Genomic DNA, 23875 nt, shown 5'->3' on the forward strand with positions numbered 1-23875 from the left:
CGCAGGAGGGCGACGGGTGGGAGAATGAACCTGCAGGAGTCTGAAAGGAGAGGTCTCTCATGTCGAGGTTTTAGATCCTTGCACACCTGCTCGTGCGTGTTCAGTTACAAATGCCAAAGCTTGAGGTTTCCTTCACAAATACAGCGTGCCACCTGCACTGAAGTTTCAGGGCTGTTCACTGAGGATAACCCTGGCTGTGGTGTCGTCGGAATTCTCAACTGACACAGATGTACTGCTTTTAATCAAACACGCCTTTTGAAATGCATCTTATTATTAAAAATTAAAACAGCAGAGTAATTGTTTCACATTGAGAAAATGTCATTTAATCATTACCAAAATAAGCAAATCAATTGTGTATTTTTACTTGATGAAGGAGCGATATTTATTAATTTATTATGAGTTATTCAGCAAAAAAATGCTTTATAATTAGTTGGTAAACAAGGAAGGAAAGTCTGAAAGAAAACAACCTGAGAGAAGTAAACTGCATATAAATAAGAAAACTTCAGACATTAATTAATAAGATTTAGCATGAGCCTCCTTATTAGATTCACAACATAATCTGATGTTTTCTGTAATCCATTATATGTGTCCTGATATCTTCCACAATCTGGGTTGATTCAGAATACGTTGCAGTGAACCGACCGATTTTGTCGAGTTGAAAATGCATGAAAATAAAGTTACATTCAAAGTGCGACCATAACAGTGGCAGTTGGGTTGATGAGCTTACCTTTGTATCGCTCTGCTGAATGTTGAGTGTTTCTTGTGTCCTTGCTGCTGACGACGTCCTCTGTTCTCTTTCTCACACCCATCGACTGATGACATGACACAAAGAGATTTTATTTTGAAAATGCTGCTGACGCCCGTGGGTCTGGAGGTATGGGAGTGCCACAAAAAACCTTATCAAAATCAAAATGACAAAATAAATGAAAGGCTGTCATTTGAAAATGAAAGTGTATCGAAAATAAATCTGTAAAAAATTGATCTGGGCTATTTTTTTTTAAAGTAGTAAGTAAAGGCTCTAAAAACACCCGGTTAGTTTAGTCCACTGTAGGTTTTGGACCCAGTTTGATTAAAGGTGTCACTATACTGATGTCAAGATGAATCACTGATTATTGTGTGACTAACATTCTTGTGTCACTGCTCAGTGCATTACTACAGTAACCATTTGTGTGGGTGGACTCATAAAAATCTTTTGGAAAGTTCGATTATGTCATCAATCCCATTTGAACATTCATTTGTCATCACAGTTACCTCGAACATTAAATTACAGTGGCACATTTTAACAAAGTTTAACAAATGGATTAGACTGCTGCCCTACATGAAAAGAATTGGTAATTATCAAAATCATTGTTTATGTTTCTGTAATGGTTAATACACCAGTGTGTAGAAGTTCTTTAACCAAAATGATGTTTTTAATGCTAAAATAATATCATTATTGTTTTCCATGAATTTTCAAATGTACTATTTAATGTAATGTAATGTAATGTAATGTTATGTAAAATAGTATATTATTATTATTCTTGATTAAGATGTCAAATTATAGGTTTTTTTTATATAGTCCCATGGTTCTCAAACTCTGGTACATGTACCACCATTGGTGCACAAGCTTCCTCTGGTGGTACTTAATCAGAACAAATCAGAAATGCTGTTCTACTGTATATATCAGTGTATGTGATCAGAGTGGAGCTGAGGAATGTTGGTGATAATGGTGTTTTCTCAGGTGAAACTTGGTATAAAACATTTGAGAACACTGCTCTTCTAACATAACGCTACTGGTGAAAACCATCATGGAAACAGTAAAAGTTTGGTTAATTTCGGGGGAATATGTAACGAGTGGTTCATGGAGTTTGGAAGACGCGTGTTGACAATAAATATGTAGTCCAGTGTATTGTCGAACCATATTATGCGGGGCTGATGCTATGAAACAACACCTGATGCTATGTTAGCTATACCATCACAATGACTGTATAGCCTCTAGAAGGATTTATCGTAGTGTAAACATGCCATTTAGTGCCATTTGCCCATATGACCACTAAGAATCACTACTTGGGAGTACAATCTCCTTTAAATCCACTTTATCTCATGTACTATGTAAAGGTTAAAGGTGCCATATGTAAGAATGTGGCCAAAAACAGTTACTACATTCAAATTCAAAATACCGAGGTCTTTTAGGTTTCGTTTACTGACGTAACTGGCAACCCGTGGTTGCTCGGCAGCTGAGACTCTACCGACTGCAACGATTGGTAGACGGCGGTAGGTGGCGCCACATGTGAAAACATGATTTGCAGTCTGCAAAATATTTTTTTTTATGCAAATATTTTGTGTGTACTGTTGTTGTTGGTGAGTTCAGTTTGTTATATGAACATTATTCCTGAGTCTCTGTGACATATTAGGAGGATTTTATGGCCAGTTGCTTTAGATTTATTACATAATGCACCTTTAAAGTTCACACCCAAAAAAAAACAAAGGGCTTGATACTACATTGTATCAATGTATCTTTTAGTTTAACATTATTTCTGAAAACCACCACCGTTTAACCAATGGGAATAAACCAATACTTCATATGTGTGGAGTTGCAGCCATATAATTGAAAGTGACTGCCTCAGGAATCACAGTTTGTGAGTGCTGCCAATCAAACGGGGGTCTCAATCTGACTTCAGATTGAAATCAAATCACCAAGCCCCACACATATAAACTGAAACCAAAGCATCTCTCTCCGTGGATACACGTTTGCAGACATCTCTTTGACGTCTATAAGCTGTTGTGGAACAGAACTTTCGCGTTGAACCTTGATGTGCATGAAGAGAGGCATGGCAGAACCCTGTGGTTGATGTGGTGGGGGGCTTGCAACCTTTTCCCAGGGGCTGTCAGGGAGAGCAGACGAGAAGAGCTCAGGGAGCTGAGACGGGGCTGGTGGGTTCTGTGGCTCGGTGGCTGGGTGTGGGGGGGTGGGGGTGGGGTGGGGTGAGGTGTTCAGGGGCTTCTTGTTACCCCGATGGTGATGTGCCTTTCTAAGAACCTGAAACTTTGGTGAGGAGAAGGGGGGAGGGGGGTGTAGCTGTTCATTTCCTATAACTTTTTGAATCATTTTACTTTATAGCATATATTTATAGCCCCCCTTTGTTTTCAAGCATACAGAAATGTTGTGAGCTTCACTTTCAAAATGAACCAACCAGCAGATATCTTTTATGGGCACTCCAAATAATAATATGTCATGGAGTCCTATGTATTTAGAATGAAGTATGGTAATATGTGTGGTAAGACAGGGCAAGTCTGTCTTCTGTGTCTGTGATGACACATGATTCATTCTATTGTATAGTTTCAAATAATCCTCAAATGAAGTCATGGGTTAGGGGTTTTCTATTTGACACTACAAAGAAAAGACTTGACAAAAAGCCCATGTTTTATAGATGATGAGATGATATCAGACAGGAGGCGCCGCTGAGCTGCATCGTGTGGATGTGTACATCCAGGTTTTTTATGGGGAATAAACATCATGGTATCAAAAAATGACCAGGTATAGACAGTTTTCTTAATTCTAACAGATACCACCACATACATTATGTTGCTGAAACTTTAAACCAGCCATTTAAACTGAGTTTCCAGGTCCCTTTCAATAATATGTAAATAGTTGGAACCAGCCTATATCTTTTAATGGGCCCTCCAAATAACAATAGGTCATGGAGACCATTTAAAGGCATGTATTTAGAATGAATGACTGAAATGGGTGGAGGTAAGTATGGTAATAAGTATGGTAATGTGTATGGTAAGTAAGGCCAAGTATGACTTCTGTGTCTGTGATGACCCTCAAATGATGTCATGGGTCTGGGGTTTTCTATCAAAAAGTCCATGTTTTATAGATGATGAGATGATATCAGAACACATAAAATATATATAAACACAGTGTGTAGCTGAGGCTAGCAATGTTTTTTTATAACAGTAATAATAAAACATTCGGTCATACATTATTAAATGTATCATATACAACATTCAATTACACATATAAATACGCTTGTTAGGGCCCGAGCCACGAATGGCAGTGGCCGAAACAGCTCCTGGTAGGAATTTTAAAGCTCCCATAGAACAGAAGTTCGAATTAACGCTGTTTTTTTTGGTGTGTATCTGCGTCACTTCCCGGTATTGGCCAATCACAACACAGTCTGTCTGTCTTCTGGGGGGGCGAGATTTCAGTCTGAAACTGCGCGGCTGATGAGAGTTTCAGTGAGGAGAGATTGGCTCATTTACAGCAACAAGGAGTTTTTTTTTACCATAAAAAGAAGTTAATGTATGTAAGTAGACCTCCGTAACTCACATTCACACTCTATGGGAGCTTTAATAACAGTTGTCCACACTATTATATATACTATATTATATATTATACACTATTATATGTGTAAATGTCTGTTTTTTATATTAATATATTAATTTTGCATCATAAATAATATTATTAAAGATGCATTATGTAATAAATCTAAAGCAACTGGCCATAAAATCCTCCTAATATGTCACAGAGACTCAGGAATAATGTTCATATAACAAACTGAACTCACCAACAACAACAGTACAGACAAAATATTCGCATTAAAAAATATATTTTGCAGACTGCAAATCATGTTTATGTTTTGAAATCATGTTTTGGCATGTGGCGCCACCTACCGCCGTCTACCAATCATTGCGGTCAGTAGAGTCTCAGCTGCCGAGCAACCACGGGTTGCCAGTTACGTCAGAAAAACGAAACATAAAGGACCTCGGTATTTTGAATTTGAGTGTAGTAACCGTTTTTGGCCACATTCTTACATATGGCACCTTTAAGTATACGTGTGATATCATGACGCAATATTGTGAACAGTTGTTTTTTTCCCCTCATGTTTTGTTCTCTAGGCTGACCCCCTCTTGACCACAGTAGATGCGCATTGGCCCCCAGGTTATTTGAGTTTGAGACCCCTGCATTATGCAAACAGGCAACTGTTGCCTTTTTATAAACCTGTCCCTATCACCCTCCAGTCTCACAGACAGAACTGTTCTGACATGTTTAGATGTACTGCGATGTTTGTAACCTTTACAATGAAAACTGCCAATATTACAGCAACGATGAGGAATGGAAAATATTCCTAGAAAATAGAAAATTTAGTTTTGTTTTGTTTTTGTCTGAAATAGTTTCCCTAAAGCTTTTGATTGTCGTATTTGCCAATGGGTACTATTAAGTAAAAATGATTATGAGTGTGTGACAATAGTCCATTATTAGTGCAGTATTTTTTTGTATTTGGTTATCTCTTCTTGTTTCAGACAAGACTCGTCTTCCAGTGATTCATAGGACTTACAATTCAGCAACTTGCCACATTCTCACAGTCAAATGCTTCTCTATTTTACCCCCACCCACACATTTTCTCTTACTTTGGTTGGCAAAAAAAAGAGCAACTTTTACAAACACTGCAAGATTTTCTCCTCCTTCAGAGGAAAGGTTGTATTTTCATGTTGATATCTGCGATGTCTGGTGTGGACATTTCATGACAAACAATTAGTTTTTTCGCCATATAAGAAATAAGAAGCACCGATGGGAGAACATTCTATTTTTACTGTAGTCATGAGAACTGTGGACTCTATCTGCTCTCAATATCACACCTTATATCACTTGGTCATGCACACAAAGGTGAAGCCACAACACTCTCACACATATGCCTCCCACTGAACAGGAAGCAAGTGTGAGGTATTTTTTTTTCTCTCCCTCTCTCTATCTGTGTTTCACCTTATTACATCCTCCCACTGTTCTCAATCAATTTCTGTCAGATTCAAAAACACAGATTCAGACTAAAACCAAACCACAATGTTTGTTAAGATACCGAAGAAGACGATCATCGTATGTAGAGAGAGATGCCGTGTCTCTGGTGTCAACAAGAAGACTTGGTGAAAAGGTCGGTGATGATTCTGGTGATGGTAAGTCTCGAGTTGATGGGCCAAAAGATGGGCATCCCCACTCCCACACATGCACCCGGCTCCCTGAGATTTGAATCACTTTGCTGATGCAGGTTCTACAGAGATGTAAGAGGGTGTGAGAACTGCAAAATGACATGGTACCCAAGACGGCGACTGCCTACATTAGCCACAGTGGAGGTGGTATATGTGGTCGGAGCCTACATATGTAGTCGAGTTGTCATATTTACCTTTATTATGTAAACTACTTTGTCTCGTCTGCCTCGTCGTGGAAACTTATTATGTGTGTGCACGTGCATGTGAAGCCACGTCGATCGAGTGGCAACTTGTAGTAATGTGAGCCACAACGATCTGAAGTCCCCGTTTTGGATCCTTGAGATTTGCGATTTGAGTTTTGCAACTGGACGTTCACAGACGTCACCAGCAAACAGGCATCTATTGTCAATCACAGTGGTTTCCACTCCTATGAGCCATCCTTTATAGTCTAGTTTTCCCAAATTGAGAGGATACACTCTTAGAAATAAGGGTTCAGGTTCTATCTGGAACTATTTGCTTCTGAAAAACCCTTTCCCAAAGAAAGGGTTCCAGTAAGAACCATTTTGATCCAGAGAACCCTTTAAAACTCCTTTCCTGAATAAAGGGTTTTAAAAGGGTTCTTGGTGGAAGCCTCAAAAAGAGTTCCAGATGGAATCTTAAAAAAAAGGTTCTACCTGGAGCCAAAAAGGGTTCTCCTATGAGGCCCTGGAGGGCAGGACTTTGAGGTAGGCGGAGGTGTTTGTGTTCAAATATGTTCAAATAAGTGCTGTGAGACATGCAAGAAAGGTAAGTATAGCTTTAAAATAATATTCATATTTAGTGTTATTATTATTATTATTATTATTATTATTATTATTATTATTATTATTATTATTATTATTATTATTATTATTATTATTATTATTATTATTATTAAAGGTGCCATATGTAAGAATGTGGCCAAAAACAGTTACTACATTCAAATTCAAAATACCGAGGTCTTTGAGGTTTTGTTTTCTGACGTAACTGGCAACCCGTGGTTGCTCGGCAGCTGAGACTCTACTGACTGCAATGATTGGTAGACGGCGGTAGGTGGCGCCACATGCCAAAACATGATTTCAAAACATAAACATGATTTGCAGTCTGCAAAATATTTTTTTTTTAATGCGAATATTTTGTCTGTACTGTTGTTGTTGGTGAGTTCAGTTTGTTATATGAACATTATTCCTGAGTCTCTGTGACATATTAGGAGGATTTTATGACCAGTTGATTTAGATTTATTACATAATGCACCTTTAATCTTTGATATATTAAGGTGCCTTAATACACTTGATACAGGGCTAACTTTAACCAATACTCAAGCAGGTCCAGTTAATCTTACACTAAAATAGACTCTAATTACGTAATAGTGCTATATATATATATATATATATAGTTTTTAATTTTAGAGACATAGCTTGTGTCTGTGTAATGTCTTCACTAAACAGTCGACATTAGATTTGCTGAGGTCTGTTGCAAGCTCGTGTAATTGCTTTCTTCATAGATGTGTGAATCCTGTCACTTAACACAATCCCCACCCAAATCATCCCATATGGGCACGACAGAGTGTGCTGAATGTGTGTCTATATCACAGAAGAAAAGGTGTGAAGCCGCAGGCCCATTTCGTAGCGCAGCATTGAAACCCGAGGGTGACAATAGGGCATCGGCCTCTTGTAAAGTTGAGCGAGGCTCACCACAGCCCTGTCGCTGTACAGTGAAAATACATTTCTCTGAAAGCGCAATCTGTTCTAATGACATCATGGAACATTTAATGTTTGTTTGAAAGACAAAACGAGCAGCAGTTAGAGCGAAAAAAACAACAACACAATTTTGTGTAACAGGTGAAAGTGGAAAAGCCCGTTATGTGTCTTTGTTGTGTGTGCATGACACGTTGTTGCAAAAAGACACACAAATGTGTGAAAAACCTTCACATCAAATTAAAATGCTGCCAGGCTGCAAGAGCATCCTTGCACTTTGATTCTTTATGCTGTTTATCAGATAGCAGGGACCTGGTACAGGTGTCGTCTTTACTTTACTTTGTTTTCAGTAGGAGATGGTGTGTGAATGTGTTACCAAAGGAATTGTCCATGTCCTTTTAAAGTTACACCTTCACACGTTATCTAGTTGTGTTCGACAACACTTACTGTCAATCTCACGTACATTTGTCAATAGTGTTGCACCTACAATCTTCTGCACCTACATGTGCATGCATGTTTGCACACACACACATATTTAGCACATTAAATTCACACAGCAGCTGTAGCAGCTGTGCAGGGTACATTCACGTTGTAGTTCACCGTCAGTTTGAGTCTTTGCTCCAGATTCTTCTTGACCCAGATACAAAAGAAACCACACACTGACCCACATATATGACCCTCATGTGCACTCCTCCATTTAATAAAGTGCACAACAGTGGGGGGTTGAAGAAATGGAGTCACATATAGATGTTACACTCACAGAGCTTTAACTTCAGCAGCCCCTGCTGGTTATGGCTGGTTATCACTTTATCTCTGGAGGAAACAGTTGGAAACAAGGCAATCAGGAGATGGCAGACTTCACCCCATTCAAAGCCTCTGGCGGCCTCTGCTGGTTAAATTGGCAAGTGCAAGTGAGGAACCACAAAGGCAGTGGGGCCAATAAATAAACACATTCAGTGCTAGCAATCCATTTTTATCCTTTTTACACAAGGAATATACTAAACAGATGTAATTGATTTACACAGGTAAATGATAAGACATTTCCAGTAAGCAGAGTAATGGTGAAAAGTAAATTAGTAAAAAATATTTACTATTTACTTTACTACTATTTGATATTTATGGATATTGCATCATGAAGATGTTTTTCATGGTGTGCTTCATATTGTCCGACATCAAAACAAACACTTTTATTTTGAAATGCAGTGAAGGATGGCCATAATATGTCTTATTCCACAATAGTGTTATTCATAACATTATTACAGTAAAATATTTAGTTAAAAATGTAACAGTAATGGTGACAATACTAGTAATTATAACTATAGTCTCGCAAATTCAACCTGAAGGCACCGCTACAAATAATTACAATAATGAAAATAATTGTCCTTTCATTTTTTTTTTATGTCCCTCGCGAGCTTTCATACCGTATTTCAGCAGCGTATCGCGCTTTTTTTTACATTGCGTCGACTGCGGAACACTTTTCGTCCAATCATTGGCCCCGTTTTTGATTGGTCGTGCGAATCAACCAATGACGTCAACGAATTCCAAGGGAGGCGGAACTTCCGCTCACTGGTATTAAACCAACTGAGGCCTGCACATGCGGTTCTGAACTGAAGGTGGACAACTAACCTACGCGCAAGAGGTAAGAATGCAATAACGACGAAATTGTAGCGTTGAAGGAGTTCGAAAATAGCAAATGCCGTCGTCGAAGCCTTAAAGAGGATTTATTTATGCTTGGATCAAGGCGTAGTCTGGCCGAAATGTGTTTAATTTTTTTTCATTGTCTGCTTGAAGGCCATTTGGCTGGCAAACGCTTTGTAGCTTAGCATTTGTTAGCTTAGCCAACTAGCTAGTGTTCTTCGCATTTGTTTTTACAGAGTGAATACGCGGCCCCACTCGCCCGTTCTTGTATCGAATACTTTCTAAACTCTCACGTGATTTAATTATTACCCTTTGTTGGGTTAATCTGGGTTGTTTTGGTGTTTATTACCGTGTAGCGCTTTAGCTTGCCACGTTAGCAGTGGTTATGCAACACAATAGCTTTCAGTGTTGTAAACGGCTCAGAAGCTAACCGGTTTCAGTTGGGCTACGGTTAATACGGGGAGAAGAGTCCGTGTGTCGAAGAGGTAACGTATTATTAATCAAAGAGCCCACGTGTTTAATCTAGACCGAGTATCACTCGTTCAACTCTTTTGTTTTATCGTTTAACGCTCTCCGCGCATTTGAATGGCGCTGTGACGGCTCTCGATATTAGCACCCGGTTACTTACGGTACAGAATCATATCCGTCTTTTTTAAACGTGGTGGTCACTACAAACTCCGTAGTATCACAAACGTTTATCTACACACATTTAAATGTGCGGTGGAACCTTGCGCTAAAAATGACAACAGGTGGGCTTTGTTAGGCCCCGCCGCAACAGCTGAGGCCGCTGATGATCCGACCGAGGCGAATGGAAATCGTGACTTTGTTTTCCCCTGTGTTCAGACACAATGGCTGAAAATGATGTTGACAACGAGCTTCTGGACTATGAAGAAGATGAAGAGCCACAAGGAGCACCAGAGAGTGCAGCCCCAGCCGGCAAGAAGGAAGGGGTGAAGGGTTCCTACGTTTCCATCCACAGCTCTGGCTTCAGGGATTTCCTGCTCAAACCAGAGCTGCTCCGTGCCATCATCGACTGTGGTTTTGAGCATCCATCTGAAGGTGAGGCTTTAAGTTATCTATGACTAACGTGTCCTCTTGCTTTCCAGGCAATAAGGGAATTGGACTAAGAAGTTGCTTGCCCTGTTATGTGAGATTCACATAGCTTATAATGTAACGTTTGTTTAGTTGCACTGGTGCATTGAGAGCTTTGAATGTGTATACTAGTCTGTGTAATTGTTTCGACATTATTGCATTTCTGTTAACACAATATTGTGAATACACCCTTATCTGTTTTCTCTTTCCTTCAGTTCAACATGAATGCATCCCACAAGCTATCCTGGGCATGGACATCTTGTGCCAGGCCAAGTCTGGTATGGGCAAGACAGCTGTGTTTGTGCTGGCCACACTGCAGCAGATTGAACCTGTGGATGGGCAGGTTAGTGTGTGTTTAGCTCATAAACTTTACTGTATTATGAAGGAAGACCAGAACACAACTTGCATTGTCTCCCCACTCCTGTACATGTAATATTACAGTGGATTTGTGACCAATGCCTTCCCCCTAGCCCCCCTAGAATTCAATGATGAAAGTATTGCCCATGTTTAGCTGCTTTGAAGCAAAGATGTGGAAAAAGTACATGCACATGTTTTTCCAAACCTTTTTTGTTGGACTGTGCACTTTGTGTTCAGAGTAGTCTGACATTTGGCACCATAAATGTTAAAAGTGGCTGTTTTTGTAATGCGGTTGTCGGCTGACCTAAATCTTCGTGCATTCAATTGTAAAGCTACAATGCTTCTTAACTCGGTATTACTGTGTCTGTGGTCCTCAGGTCTCTGTATTAGTCATGTGCCACACACGAGAGCTGGCCTTCCAGATCAGCAAAGAGTATGAGCGCTTCTCCAAGTACATGCCTACAGTAAAAGCTGCCGTGTTCTTTGGTGGCATGGCCATCAAGATGGACGAGGAGGTCCTGAAGAAGAAATGCCCCCACATTGTTGTTGGAACGCCGGGTCGTATCTCCGCTCTCATCCGCAACAAGGCCCTGAGTCTGAAAAACGTCAAGCATTTCGTTTTGGATGAGTGTGACAAAATGCTGGAGCAGCTAGGTGTGTGCTCTGACTTTATTGATATTTACTGAAATGTATTTAAATTAATCATCTAATCTTGTATGCACTGATCACCAATTTGCTCTTTCTGTGGCAGACATGAGGGGTGATGTCCAGGACATCTTCAGGCTCACACCCCATGAGAAGCAGGTCATGATGTTTAGTGCAACACTGGGCAAGGAGATCCGACCAGTGTGCCGTAAATTCATGCAGGATGTAAGTGTTCAAGAAGTTTCCCCATTGTTTATCACTCTGGAACTGCTCATGCATGCAAAGCTGTGTTGGTGTTATATTTGGCCTTTTAAACAACTGAATTATTTCCCCGTGCAGCCCATGGAAGTATTTGTGGATGATGAGACCAAACTTACACTCCATGGTCTACAACAGTACTACTGCAAGCTGAAGGATATGGAGAAGAACCGCAAGCTCTTTGAACTTCTTGATGTGTTGGAGTTCAACCAGGTAAACTGATGGATGTCATTTGTGTCCAGGCTCGGGCCGTTGGCGCATTGAAGCATTTTTAAGTTTCATATTGTAGTTCCCATTTTGAAATGAATGTTTGCGGTGTGTAATTCCACTCCATTTGCTAGTTTAAGTCTGACATTGTGTGTGAGAATAAATCAGTTGCTGGTCAAGCTTTTAAAACAACTTTGTTTTAATGTCTTTGCTTCACCTCTAGGTGGTGATCTTTGTCAAGTCAGTCCAGAGGTGCATTGCTCTCTCCCAGCTTCTGGTGGAACAAAATTTCCCTGCCATCGCCATTCACAGGGGAATGGCTCAGGAGGAGAGGTGAGGAAAATCACTTATTTTCTTATTATAGACTAACTTGTATACATCCTATTGAACTAATTGTCAAATAATTAATAAGTGCATTGGCTTTCGTCATTTACTTCAGCATATCAAAGCTACTGTAGGCATTATTGTACGAGATCTTGTGTTAATCCTTGTGACTCTGTCCTCCTCCCACACAGACTGTCCCGTTACCAGCAATTCAAGGATTTCCAAAGGCGGATCTTGGTGGCCACTAACCTTTTTGGCAGAGGGATGGACATCGAGCGAGTCAATATCGTCTTCAACTACGACATGCCAGAGGATTCTGACACCTATTTGCACAGGGTAAGAAACGTGGAGGACAAGTATGGACAGTTTGTAGCTTCATTCACTGCAATAAATGTTGAACACTCGAGGCCCTTGAAGGTTTTTGAAATAAGATCAATGAATGAGTAACGTTAAGCAAGTGGGCAATCTACATGATGCCTGGGAAATTCCAAGATCACCAAGACTGGATGCAGAGCGTGCTGTAAATCAATAAAAGTGGATGTCGTGGGCGATTCGGCTCTTATCTAACCTAATATTTTCCCCTGTGTCGGCACATTCTGCCCTTGAATTTGAGGGAATTGGTCCTGGAAAGTTCTCAATGTCTACGAATTTGATGTCAAGCCTGAATGTGTTTTTTTCTCTACACCCACCAGGTTGCCCGTGCTGGTAGGTTTGGGACCAAAGGCCTGGCTGTAACCTTCGTGTCCGACGAGACCGATGCCAAGACTCTGAACGACGTGCAGGACCGCTTCGAGGTCAATGTGGCCGAGCTGCCAGAAGAGATTGACATCTCCTCTTACAGTAAGTGTTTCCTTTTTGAATGGCCGTAAAATTCAGTCACATTTGACGTCCTTGTTGAAAATGACCACAAAATATTTTGACCACGAAGAATGATTGTAATTTGTCAGTCAAGTGGGTTCAAAGCTTTGATTGCCCCACAGACCATCAGCAGCTTTAGCGGTCAGCAGTTGGTGCTGCCATGTTATTGTTGGACTCATTAAAATCCTTTTCATGTGTAACATGTTGGTGAAAAGTTGGTATGTTCAGCTGTTTTCTGATCCTCAACATCGTGTCTGTCCTCTGTCCCCTTTTAGTCGAGCAGTCCAGATGAGTCCTCCAGCCCATCAGAAGTCTTCTTTCCATGGATCCTGAGTCTTGTATTTGGAATTAGAATGCTTCACTGTTTATGAAAAAGCTCTGTTCACCAAACCATTTATTTTTATTGTTTTTGGGGAGGGGGGTGTGGTCAATCTTAATTTGAATTTGTCTTTTACTGTTTGTTTTATGCTCATTGGAATTAAAACTTTTTTATAAGATTTCATTTTTACTATTGTGGTCTCTTCCGAGGCTTATGATGTCACTACCCATATAATCATACATTCTAGTCCGACTCCGATATTTGTTTAGAGAAATAGTTTTCACATTAAATGAAGGACATTTTAGCCCCCGCCCTTTTTAATGTTGAAACTAGTTTGTATAGATTTTATTGCCCTCCCCACTCACACACAGTTGAGCTTTAGAAAATAAATGTATCTGTTGGTATCTTGTCTTTTATTAGGTATTAAAAAAACATTCAACACAAAACTACAGTGACAACACGTCATTAATTGTATGTATTTCTTTTCTTTAAGGCACATGCGTGACATTCACTTCAAGTAGATCATTTTGGTGGTTCACCATAAATCCAGACAGAATTTATTTTTTTTTTTGATAAACTAGGAGGACGCTTTAAGATCAGTTGGTTTTAGTGCCCCAATGAGGTTAAAATACATTTATTATCCAGGTAATTGCTTGTTTGTGTGCAAATTGACCTGAGGCGTCCAGTGTACTGGTCCCAAAACCAGATAAATGGGTGGGTTGCTTCAGGAAAGGCACCTGGCGTAAAATCTGCTGAGTTAGGTGCAGATCATTCCACCAAAAGTGTAAAAATTCTCAGTAACAAAAGCAATTCCAGTTGCAATCAATTAAAATCCAACATTTGCTAAGGTGTGGTCAATCACCCACCTCTGGACATTGGTCTTACCCATTTGTGTCTTCGTAACATGCTAAAAGTTGACAAAACGTACTCCGTGAAAATGTCTTTATTCAAATGCAATTGAAGTATATGTAGAACATCCAGAGAACTATTTGTGAACAACATGGGCAATTGTGTTATGACTGCAAGTTTGTATATATATATATATAATGCATGACTTTGTAATTACACATGTTCGACGGTCACTCGTAGACATACAGTCTGCATGCTTTTAAAATTGACACTCAGAATCAGAGCTATATGTGGACTATGTCTGTGCATTACTTGGTCAAAAATAAGGTGGCTCTTATACAGCAGACAGAACTACAAAGAAGGTATTGATGAAAATGTACACACAGTATGTAGCTGCTCTATAGTATCCTGTCACTAATCTAGACGTACAGTACAAAAACCACAGCTTCTGTGGACAAATAGTTTTTGCAAAACATCCTTTAATCATCTGTAGAGTTTTAAGAACGTGGAGGCAGCAGTCTGGAATCTAAAAAGCCTATAGTTAGTATCCACGAGATGGTAAGAAAATGCAACAGCTGTTATGGCACATTAGGTCATAAAATTGTAACAAATGATTTAGAATCACCAAAATCAGAATATGTATAAGCATCTGCAGTAAAACTAAAAAAAAACAAAAAAACATTTTCACTCTTTCATTCACATAAGAATGGGTCTAGAAGAAAAGGCGATGTGCTAAGGTGCATGTACTTGAACCCAGCTGTCAGTCGTCAAACACAGTATTTCAGTCACAAAGTGAGAGAATATTCCACCACTCCTCTCCTTCAGTTGTGTCTTTATTAGAATCAAGTTCTTCACTCTGTCCTCTGCGCGGCCACAGAGCCTCCTCTGCGATGTCCGCTGACGACGGGCATCAGTGCGGCGTTTGTCAGAAATAGCCGCCACTTAAGCGCGGGGACTTAAGTGGGTCTTTGTTGTGTTGTGTTGTGTTCAGTGAGCTGCTGCAGTGTTTGCTCGATTACAGGCCAGATCGGGCACCGGAGAGCGGCTCCACCCTCCAGTAAACAAATTATACACGCTGACTCGTTGGTCCGAGCAGTTTCCAAAATCGTATATTTTTACAGCAAACCAGAGAGTGGGACCGAAGGTTTGGTCTCCCTTTCGGAGTGAGGATTGTAATTTTTTTGCCCGGAATTAGGTGGTCGACGTCTCGACGCCAGAATCCCAGGCTTGTTCTTCTGGTGCTTGCTAAATGTCTCAGTTTCATGTGGAGGCAAATCAGGGGAGGGGTTGGAGGGGGACGAGTTCAGCTGTGTAAACATCCTTTGGACATATTTCTCACTAATGCCCACAAAGCTGTAAAACCCACGAGGCAAAAGCACCGCGTCCTGTCCTTTCGCCATCATCGTCCATCAATAGATGTCTCCCGACAGCTGCTCTGTCCTTCTCAGGTCCGCCGATTCTCCAAAACATACGCGTAGCAGGACCACCTTTTACTCGGTGGCAGACCACAGTGTCATCATGTCTGTCCCAACAAATAAATACCAATGAATAAATACCATAAAAAAGACAACACAAACACGCCACCCCTCCGTCTTCACCAACGTCCCAGTCTTTTCTGCCAAGTTTGTCTCCGTCTGTGCGTCTTCGTTTGGTTTATCAGTTCTCAGATGTCACCGTTAACCCCGTAACTTGGTCCATTGTCTCCCCGATAAAAGTCTCAGAGTTTAGAGGACACTCGGTTGCGTGGCTGGTTGCAGGGGGGGGGTCATAGGTCACCTCTCTCGGTCACCAAGTTGGAGATTTTTCTTCCCCAAATCATTTTCCGTAAAAGGTGATGACGATGCGCGCACCTTTCTAGATAGATATACTAAGCTATGCTAATCTAGGGGGGAATCAAATTCTTTTTTTTGTGTGTTTGAAGGAATGTAGGTCGGGAGGGGGGAAAAAAAAGACGCCGCTAGTCGATGAACTTGTGTGTGTCTCCGTAGAGCCATCGCTGTGGCGGCAGGGCGGCCTCGTTCAGGTGGTTGCACTCGTCGCTGCACTTGCAGGACTGGATGAACATCACGGACCTGTTGAAGCGCTCGCCGTCGGGGCAGGCGAAGGTCACGCTGGCGGTGCGCGTGCGGCGCGGCGAGCAGCAGCGTCCGTCCTTGCAGACGCCGCAGTAGTTGGGCCTGTAGAGGCGCGTGCTCCTGCAGCCGGCGTACGACAGGCGGTGCGGCTCTGGGGCCTTGTGGGTGCGAGAGCACTTTCTGCCTTTCTGTGGAGGGGAAAGAAAGACATACTGGTGTGACAGGGTCAGTTACTTACTGCAGCATATACTGGATGTAGCACAACTGAAATATAATAATACAAGTTTTTGTTTTTAGATTTTAAGTAAGGGAGTTTAAGTTGTCGTGTTGAACCTTTGTGATTTTCTGTCTACCATGTTCACTTTTAGGGGTGTCCCCCTGGTATTAAAATCTTAAATTTGACAAAAATTGTAAAAAAAAAATAATAATTCATACCATAATAGTATGTCGTCCAAAATTTGACAACAACGTTTTCATAAAAGTCCAATTTGACGAAATAGGAAATAAAATTGGTCCAAAATTTCACAAAAAATATCCAAAATTTCACAAAAGTTATACTTTAGACTGTCGTCCAAAATTTGACAAAAAAGTCATTCTTTAGTATGTCGTCCAAAAAGTGACTCTTTTTTCCTCTAAAATTTGACCCAAAAGTGTTTTTTTCCCAAACATTTTTTTTACAAAATTTGACAAAACATTTTTTTTCCAAAATTTGACAAAAAAAATGTTTTCCAAAATTTGACAAAAAAAATTGTTTTCCAAAATGTTAGTATGTCATCCAAAATTTGACAAAAAGTTGAAAAAATGTCAAACATTTGACAACATTATAGAACGTTATTTGTATGTTGCTTTTATCCTCTGTTAATACGTGACTGAGGGAGCATTATTTGTGTGTATACACTGGCAGTGAGTGAAGGGGTGGAGCCAAGAGCTGGTTTTGAAGCAATTCATTATATTCTGAAACTTTCCACGGACGATTCTTTGTGTTTTCAGTCACACTCTAACCTGTTTGCAGCAGTCTTGATTTACGCCCACACTGTTCTCGTGTGAAGCTTAATCAGTATTCGTGTGAACTCCTGTGAATACATTTGTTTTTTCTATTGACGTTAACATACCACAGATTTGAGTCGTGAAACTGTGAAAAACAAAATAAAGGTCAGAACAACACATGAGTGCCAGAGAGAGAGAGAGAGGAACATGCCAGCAATAGCTGAGGATTGACACTGATGCACATTAACGCCCACGACAGAGAGACAGAGATCACAGGGGAACAGGTGCATCACAGCTCATCAGCCTCAGGAGTGGCTGACGACGGAGGCAGGAATGTTGTGCATGAAATGTGAAGGAGCAACAGAGTGTAGGCACAGAGTGTGTGCTCTTAAAAAATCATCGCACAGCACAGATCGACCGAGCTCAGTGAGCAGCCACGGTGATGCAGGGTCATCGTTCAAGAGCTGAGAGTTTGTCCTCCATGTATCTCTGACAAAGTTCTGGCATTTACGCCTCAGTAAAATACAGAAGAGGATCAGGCCCACACGGGGAAAACAATATTTGAGTTCTGAGATTAAAGTCAGAATTCTGACTTTATTCTCAGAATTTTGACTTTATTCTCAGGATTATGACTTTATTTTCAGACTTTATTCTCAGAATTTTGACTTTATTCTCAGGATTATGACTTTATTTTCAGACTTCATTCTCAGATTTTATTCTCAGAATTCTGACTTCATTCTCAGAATTCTAACTTTATTCTCAGAATTCTGACTTTAAACTCAGGATTCTAACTTTAATCTCAGAATTCTGACTTTATTTTCTGACTTTATTCTAAGATTCTGACTTTAATCTCAGAATTCTGACTTTATTCTCAGATTTTATTCTCAGAATTCTGAGAATAAAGTGAGAATTCAGAACTGAAATATTTTTTTCCCTGTGTGTCCCTAATCCTCTTCCATAATAAAATGATATTTTGTGTCGTGAACCAGGAAAGTAATTTTTAAATGAAACGTTGGATGTCGATTGTCGTTGAACAAAGTTTGAAATTGTAGCAAGCCGCTTTGAAATACGCAGGAATGTCACGGTCGAATGAGTTCACGCGCTGCTGATTAAGCAGCTTTACACGTGTCTCTGTGTTTGTCAGCGTAGCGGTGTTTAGATGTTGCCATGTTGCCAGGCTGCACATGGGGAGTGATTTGTTTTATGTCGAGAGGAACAGAAAATACAGAGGAAACGACAACAACAACATTAGCACTGGTTTAAGCGAGATGGTCATGAACAGGTTTTGAGTTTTTTTCAATGAATATAACATTAAATTAATCATAAATACACTCTATACATTGTTAATGTGGTAAACGACTATTCTAGCTGCAAACGTCTGGTTTTTAATGGAATATGTACATAGGTGTATAGAGGCCCATTTCCAGTGTTCTAACGGTACATTGTGTTTGCTAATGGCGTTAGAAGGCTATTGGATGATCAGAAAACCCTTCAAAACCCTTGTGCAATGATGTTAGCACAGCTGAAAACAGTTTTGCTGGTTCTTTGACCGTTATTTCTAATCTTGTCAATGTCTTGACTATATTTTCTCTATATTTTTCACCTCTTTTGATGAATATTAAAATTGCATAGGTGAGCCCAAACTTTCGAACGGCAGTGTAGATAAAGATACACCAGTGAAACCCGGCTGTGATCGTCTCTGTCTGTCACACAGCAACAGAACCACGAATAGATGGAATGAACCAGAAAAGACTGCAGCTACGGACGGATTCAGAGGTGGAAGACTGGGGGGGGGGGGGGGGGGGGGCTTTTATACATGCCATGATATTAATACCAATCTGTCCCCGTGAGAGACATCCTTTCCTGAATCCATTTAGCATGTGGCTGCGCTGCATAGTTGTGGACCCATTAGAGGAAACACTGTAATCCGCTCCCCCCTTTATAAGAATCTTAAAAGCACCAAACACATTCTTCACCTTGACAGGGTTGGACATGGAGCTGCAGGGCCGAACGTTGCACAGGCGCGTCTCCTTGATCAGCTTACAGCGGGCATTGTCGTTGGTAACGCGAGAGGACACGCCCATGCCGCAGCTCCGGGAACACTGGGACCAGGAAGTGGTCTGAACCACGCACTGGCCTCCCATCTGCCTCCAGGCTGTGTTTGAGGGGATGAAGCAGAGGGAGAAACAAGTGAGGGAGAGCAATAATTATGATAATAATGGAAGGATGCACAAAATGATGTGATTGGGAGTTTGCAGCAGCATCGTGAAGCAGGAGGGAGTTCGGCAGCGAGAGAACGAGGGTTCGGAGATGCAAACGCACACTGGCCTCATTCACTGCACAGTGACGCATAGAGAGGGTGATTACAGAGAGGGGAAAGCTGGGTGCTGTGTGAGAGCAGTGTGAGCAACAGAGAGAGAACCTCTGGTGTGCAAGGAGCCAGTGGAAAACAAGCTTCACACACACATATGCAGCGACGCTGAGGGCAAGAGGCCGCTCACACTGAGGCCGTTTGTGCGTCGGGAGGAGGCTAAAGCGGTTAAAACATAAACACGATGCTTTACTGCGTCGCGGAAAACAGACGGGGCGAGGCTTCAGGGGGAGGGGGGCGACGCGGCGGCATTGCCCTCTCTTACCCGCCAGCTGCTTGGCTCCACGTGGCTTGTCCCACTTGCGGCCCACCTCCACCAGCTCGTTGCCCATGGTGTCCTTGTCCTTCTTGGGTTTGTACGGTTTGTACAGCTTCTTGCCTTGCTTCGGGTAAGGCTTGGGGAAGGGGTAGGCCGGGTAGGGGACGAACGGATACGGGCGGTAAGCCGGAGGCGGCAGCGGCGGCGGGTACGCGGCGCCGCCGCCGGCGGCGGTTCCCTTGTGGCAGTCGACGCTGAGGCAGCACTGACCGGGCACCTTGACCAGCTGCGGGGCAGGGCAGGCCGGAGACGCCAGGGGCACGTGGCTGGGGCAGAGGGGCACGCAGCCCACCGCTCCGTCGATGCACGTGCACTGGTGTTTGCAGCCGGCGCGGAAATTCTCGCCGTTTTGATAAATCCGCCCGTTGTATTCGCAGGAGCGGCCCTCGGCCTTTGCTGTAGGTGAAGGGAAGAGGGAACACAGGAGAGACGGTCAAAAAGATGTCACAAGAATCTGTAGAAAGACACCAAACGTGCTTTAAAAGGCTTCGATACAGAGAAATCCATCAGGGCAGATAAGAAGAGAGCAGGCGAGACACTCTATATCCAGATTTGTGAAGCAAGCTCTATTCTTAGACCAAAGGTATTTTGACTTGTTTACAATGTCCTTTCCCCCCCCCCCCCCCCTCGCTGCCTCAGTGGAACACCCCGGATACCCCCCCCCCCCCCTTTATATAGAAACACCCCCAAATAAACATGCATATAAAAATACCATGGTGTGTGTGTTTGTGTGTTTGTGTACACACTGAGCTACTTATACAAATCCCAGAGTTGGCCAGATTTCAGTCGCAGAGCTCATGAAGGTTTGCTCTATTTCCAAAAATGTGGCACAGGCTTCAAACCTCAAGCCTCTATCAAAGAGAGGACTCCAGCCGCTTGGCTCGGAAACTAGATTGAGACCCCCCCCCCTAAACCCCCCAAAACTCTCGAGGCCCAATCTGAACCCAAAACACTTCCCTTCCACCTCTGTTGTGCATACGTACCCCTGCAGATGCCGTGGGTGCGCCCCACGTCGTTGCCGTAGTTGCACTCCAGGCCTTTGTGGTGGTCACAGGGCCGTGCCTCGTGGCAGTCCTGGTTGAGCTGGGCCGCGCACACCTTGCAGCAGCCGCAGCCGTCCGCCACCGAGCTGACGCCCGGGGGACATGACGGGGCTCCCGCCGGACACTCGCAGACCACCGGGCAGCCTGCAGTCACCTACAACAGGGAGGAGGAGGAAGGGGGGGGGGAGAGAGGTTGTATATTTGAGCACAAAAACAACTCCACACTGTGAAATTTTACACACGACGAGTCACCGCAGAAGCAACGCAGGAGGACAATAGTGTGACTCATGTTTCACAGATCATAGAAGAAATTCCTCATGGTGTCATCAGGTGAATACCCAGCACTGTCCCCACGAGCCCCACGGGGATATCTGTGACCCACTGTCGCCTTCCGCTCGGCGTTGGCCAGGGAAGCAGGGATGAAAGGGACCTTCTCTGACCCACAGCCCCCTCCTCCTCCACCTTCCACCTTTCGTGCTTCTACACCTTTTGTTTCCCAATCGCTCTCCTGTCTCCACCACCACCACAGCCTCTCTCCCTAACTTAACTCCCAGCAGGGACGGAGATGACGGTGAGCTGCCATGACCATGATCGTCCAGTCATATCCATTCCTGACTGATGCTCTATAAAGCCCAGCCCCAGGACTTTAGTCTTAGTCTTAGTCTTAGTCTGCCACTGTGTGAAGGTCGGATTGTGACATCACACAACAACGCAGGGACAATACCGTGCCATTTTTAGCAGAGAATGTGTGGGTATAGCCTGGTACTTCATCACACAATAACTCAGGAGTGCAGTCACTTGGTATTGTTGTGGTATATTTTTTTGGTATAATAGAAGCCAAGATGTACCACTGAATACTCTCCACTGAGAGGCGCACACTCTTTTTGATGGTGTGCATACTTATATTATTGTTGTGTGATTAGGTTTTATACAGTACACAGTATATATATATACATATATATACATATATACACATATATATACGTATATATGCATATATACGTATATATACCCATATATGCGTATATATACACATATATACATATATATGCATATATACATATATATGTACATATATACACATATATATATACATTCATGAGTTTTGTGTGACTACATGTATATGATAATACACTTTTATATTTTATGTGTAGTGACACAAAACTCACGTATGCATATATATATATATATATATATATACATATACATATACATACATAGGTATATATACATATATACCTATATATACACATATGTGTGTTTTGTGTCCCTACATTGAAAATGTATATGATGATACACTTTCATATTTTATATATCATGTTCCAGACAAACTCCACCATAAGAATCCATATATACATACGAATACATAATACTGTAATAGTATATTATTGATGTGTATAGTACAGTAGTTTACAAGTAGCCTACTTCAACATATACAGTAATAGATAGATAGATAGATAGATAGATAGATAGATAGATAGATAGATAGATAGATAGATAGATAGATAGATAGATAGATAGATAGATAGATAGATAGATAGATAGATAGATAGATAGATAGATAGATAGATACTTCACTCACCACAGCGACCGTCACCACCTGCACGGCAGCAAATAACAGCAGTGTCCCCATGCTGTGAGCTCAGTCACATAGAAGAAAGAGATAAATAAACTCTTTATATCACAGAGAGGGGGGGGGGAGAAAAAAACAAAAAGAAGTAATGGATTAAATCCTCCACAGTCTCGCGCGCAATGCCTTCTTGTCTTAATCCGACCCGCGCGTCCACGCTCGCGCGTCCCCCATCACTTGTAACTGTCTCATCGATCAAAAAAGTCTCGAGCCTTGTTGTTTTTATATGAGCGCCGTGCTTTTTGTGGAGGCCACGCCCACTCCCGTCCTCCTCCAGCCAATTAGGACGCAGGCGCTGGGCCAAAGGTGTCCCAACAGGGCCGAAGAAGGGGGTGGGGACTCTGGGATCCAGAAGCTGGGGGGGGGGCGTGGTCAAACATGAATGCAGTCATTCATAAAAATGGAGAATTACTACATTCCACAGAGGACCTGGCTTTTAGGTGTTTATTTATTTATGTTTGAGCGAAAATAATATTTTTGATGCTTTAAAGTCCTTTTCACACGCACGCCTCTGTCCGGCCGCTGCTTTGTGAGAAGTCAAATAAATATACTCAGCTGCTACCATTAATACTAGGGGCAGCCATGGAAAACAGCGAGCGAAGTTATCGTTCTGCAAGTTGGAAAATGAAGAGGAAGTTTATATAGTTTTTTAAAAAGCTATTTACAGTATTTTATTGTTCTTTACCTTTATATTTTCACATATTTTTTAATTACACTTTTTTTTTTGGAACATAATGGTGATGAACACTGGTTGGAAGGGCCCCCTGGAAATTTTTGCTTAGGGCCCCTACAGACTCTAGAATCGCCTCTGTCCATATCCTGTCTTTATCCCCCACATCCATTTTACCTAGTCGTAGGTTCCCAGCCAAGTCGCTGCTTTCTGCACACACACACACACACACACACACACGAACACACACACACACACACACACATTATGTAAACATAGTAAAGGTTTTTTATTCAGGTGTCCAGAATGAGCTGAGCAAACGCCTGGATAATCTTCTTGTCATCCGTGTAGTCATGCACACCGGAAACCATCTCAGCACCTGAGATACACACACACTAACACACTAACACACTCACACAGACACACACAGGCACTGGGCTGCTTGTTGAAATTCAGCGAGAGGGACCGTGTGCGGTGGATAAATTGTTGTTTTCCTTTGCAGTTTCCCCACAGTGTATGATTAAGACGAGGGATGGCTGCGCTAATTTGTC

The 23875-nt window shown here is 41.9% G+C and overlaps 2 protein-coding genes across 2 annotated transcripts; one reads left to right on the plus strand and one right to left on the minus strand.

Moving 5' to 3' along the window:
- Positions 1-9257: 9257 nt before the first annotated feature.
- On the plus strand, positions 9258-13829 carry ddx39ab (DEAD (Asp-Glu-Ala-Asp) box polypeptide 39Ab). The gene is made up of 10 exons (XM_083897097.1): positions 9258-9321; positions 10164-10379; positions 10628-10755; positions 11147-11423; positions 11521-11639; positions 11754-11885; positions 12103-12212; positions 12395-12539; positions 12896-13043; positions 13337-13829. The coding sequence occupies exons 2-10, from the start codon at positions 10169-10171 to the stop codon at positions 13351-13353; spliced, it is 1287 nt and encodes a 428-aa protein (XP_083753223.1). The 5' UTR covers positions 9258-9321; positions 10164-10168; the 3' UTR covers positions 13354-13829.
- A 533-nt stretch (positions 13830-14362) lies between these two features.
- On the minus strand, positions 14363-22836 carry LOC310932945 (CCN family member 1). The gene is made up of 5 exons (XM_083896358.1): positions 22607-22836; positions 20965-21178; positions 19928-20377; positions 19268-19446; positions 14363-16492 (listed from the first exon to the last, which is right to left on the minus strand). Exons 1-5 carry the CDS (start codon positions 22655-22657, stop codon positions 16187-16189), a joined length of 1200 nt encoding a protein of 399 aa, XP_083752484.1. The 5' UTR covers positions 22658-22836; the 3' UTR covers positions 14363-16186.
- Between the last annotated feature and the right edge of the window lie 1039 nt (positions 22837-23875).

Source organism: Microchirus variegatus, assembly GCF_963457635.1.
Source record: "Microchirus variegatus genome assembly, chromosome: 10".
In the NCBI taxonomy this organism is placed as follows: Eukaryota; Metazoa; Chordata; class Actinopteri; order Pleuronectiformes; family Soleidae; genus Microchirus; species Microchirus variegatus.

What these genes read in the sequence shown, in the direction of transcription:
- LOC310932945 (XM_083896358.1), bottom strand. Translation starts at nt 22,657, where the DNA reads ATGGGGACACTGCTGTTATTTGCTGCCGTGCAGGTGGTGACGGTCGCT. An exon ending in TGGAGCCAAGCAGCTGGCGG is followed by an intron (nt 19,447 to 19,927) that starts GTAAGAGAGGGC and finishes CCTCAAACACAG; the next exon opens with CCTGGAGGCAGATGGGAGGC. An exon ending in CCATGTCCAACCCTGTCAAG is followed by an intron (nt 16,493 to 19,267) that starts GTGAAGAATGTG and finishes TCCCCTCCACAG; the next exon opens with AAAGGCAGAAAGTGCTCTCG.
- ddx39ab (XM_083897097.1), top strand. Translation starts at nt 10,169, where the DNA reads ATGGCTGAAAATGATGTTGACAACGAGCTTCTGGACTATGAAGAAGAT. An exon ending in TTTTGAGCATCCATCTGAAG is followed by an intron (nt 10,380 to 10,627) that starts GTGAGGCTTTAA and finishes TCTTTCCTTCAG; the next exon opens with TTCAACATGAATGCATCCCA. An exon ending in GGAATGGCTCAGGAGGAGAG is followed by an intron (nt 12,213 to 12,394) that starts GTGAGGAAAATC and finishes CCTCCCACACAG; the next exon opens with ACTGTCCCGTTACCAGCAAT.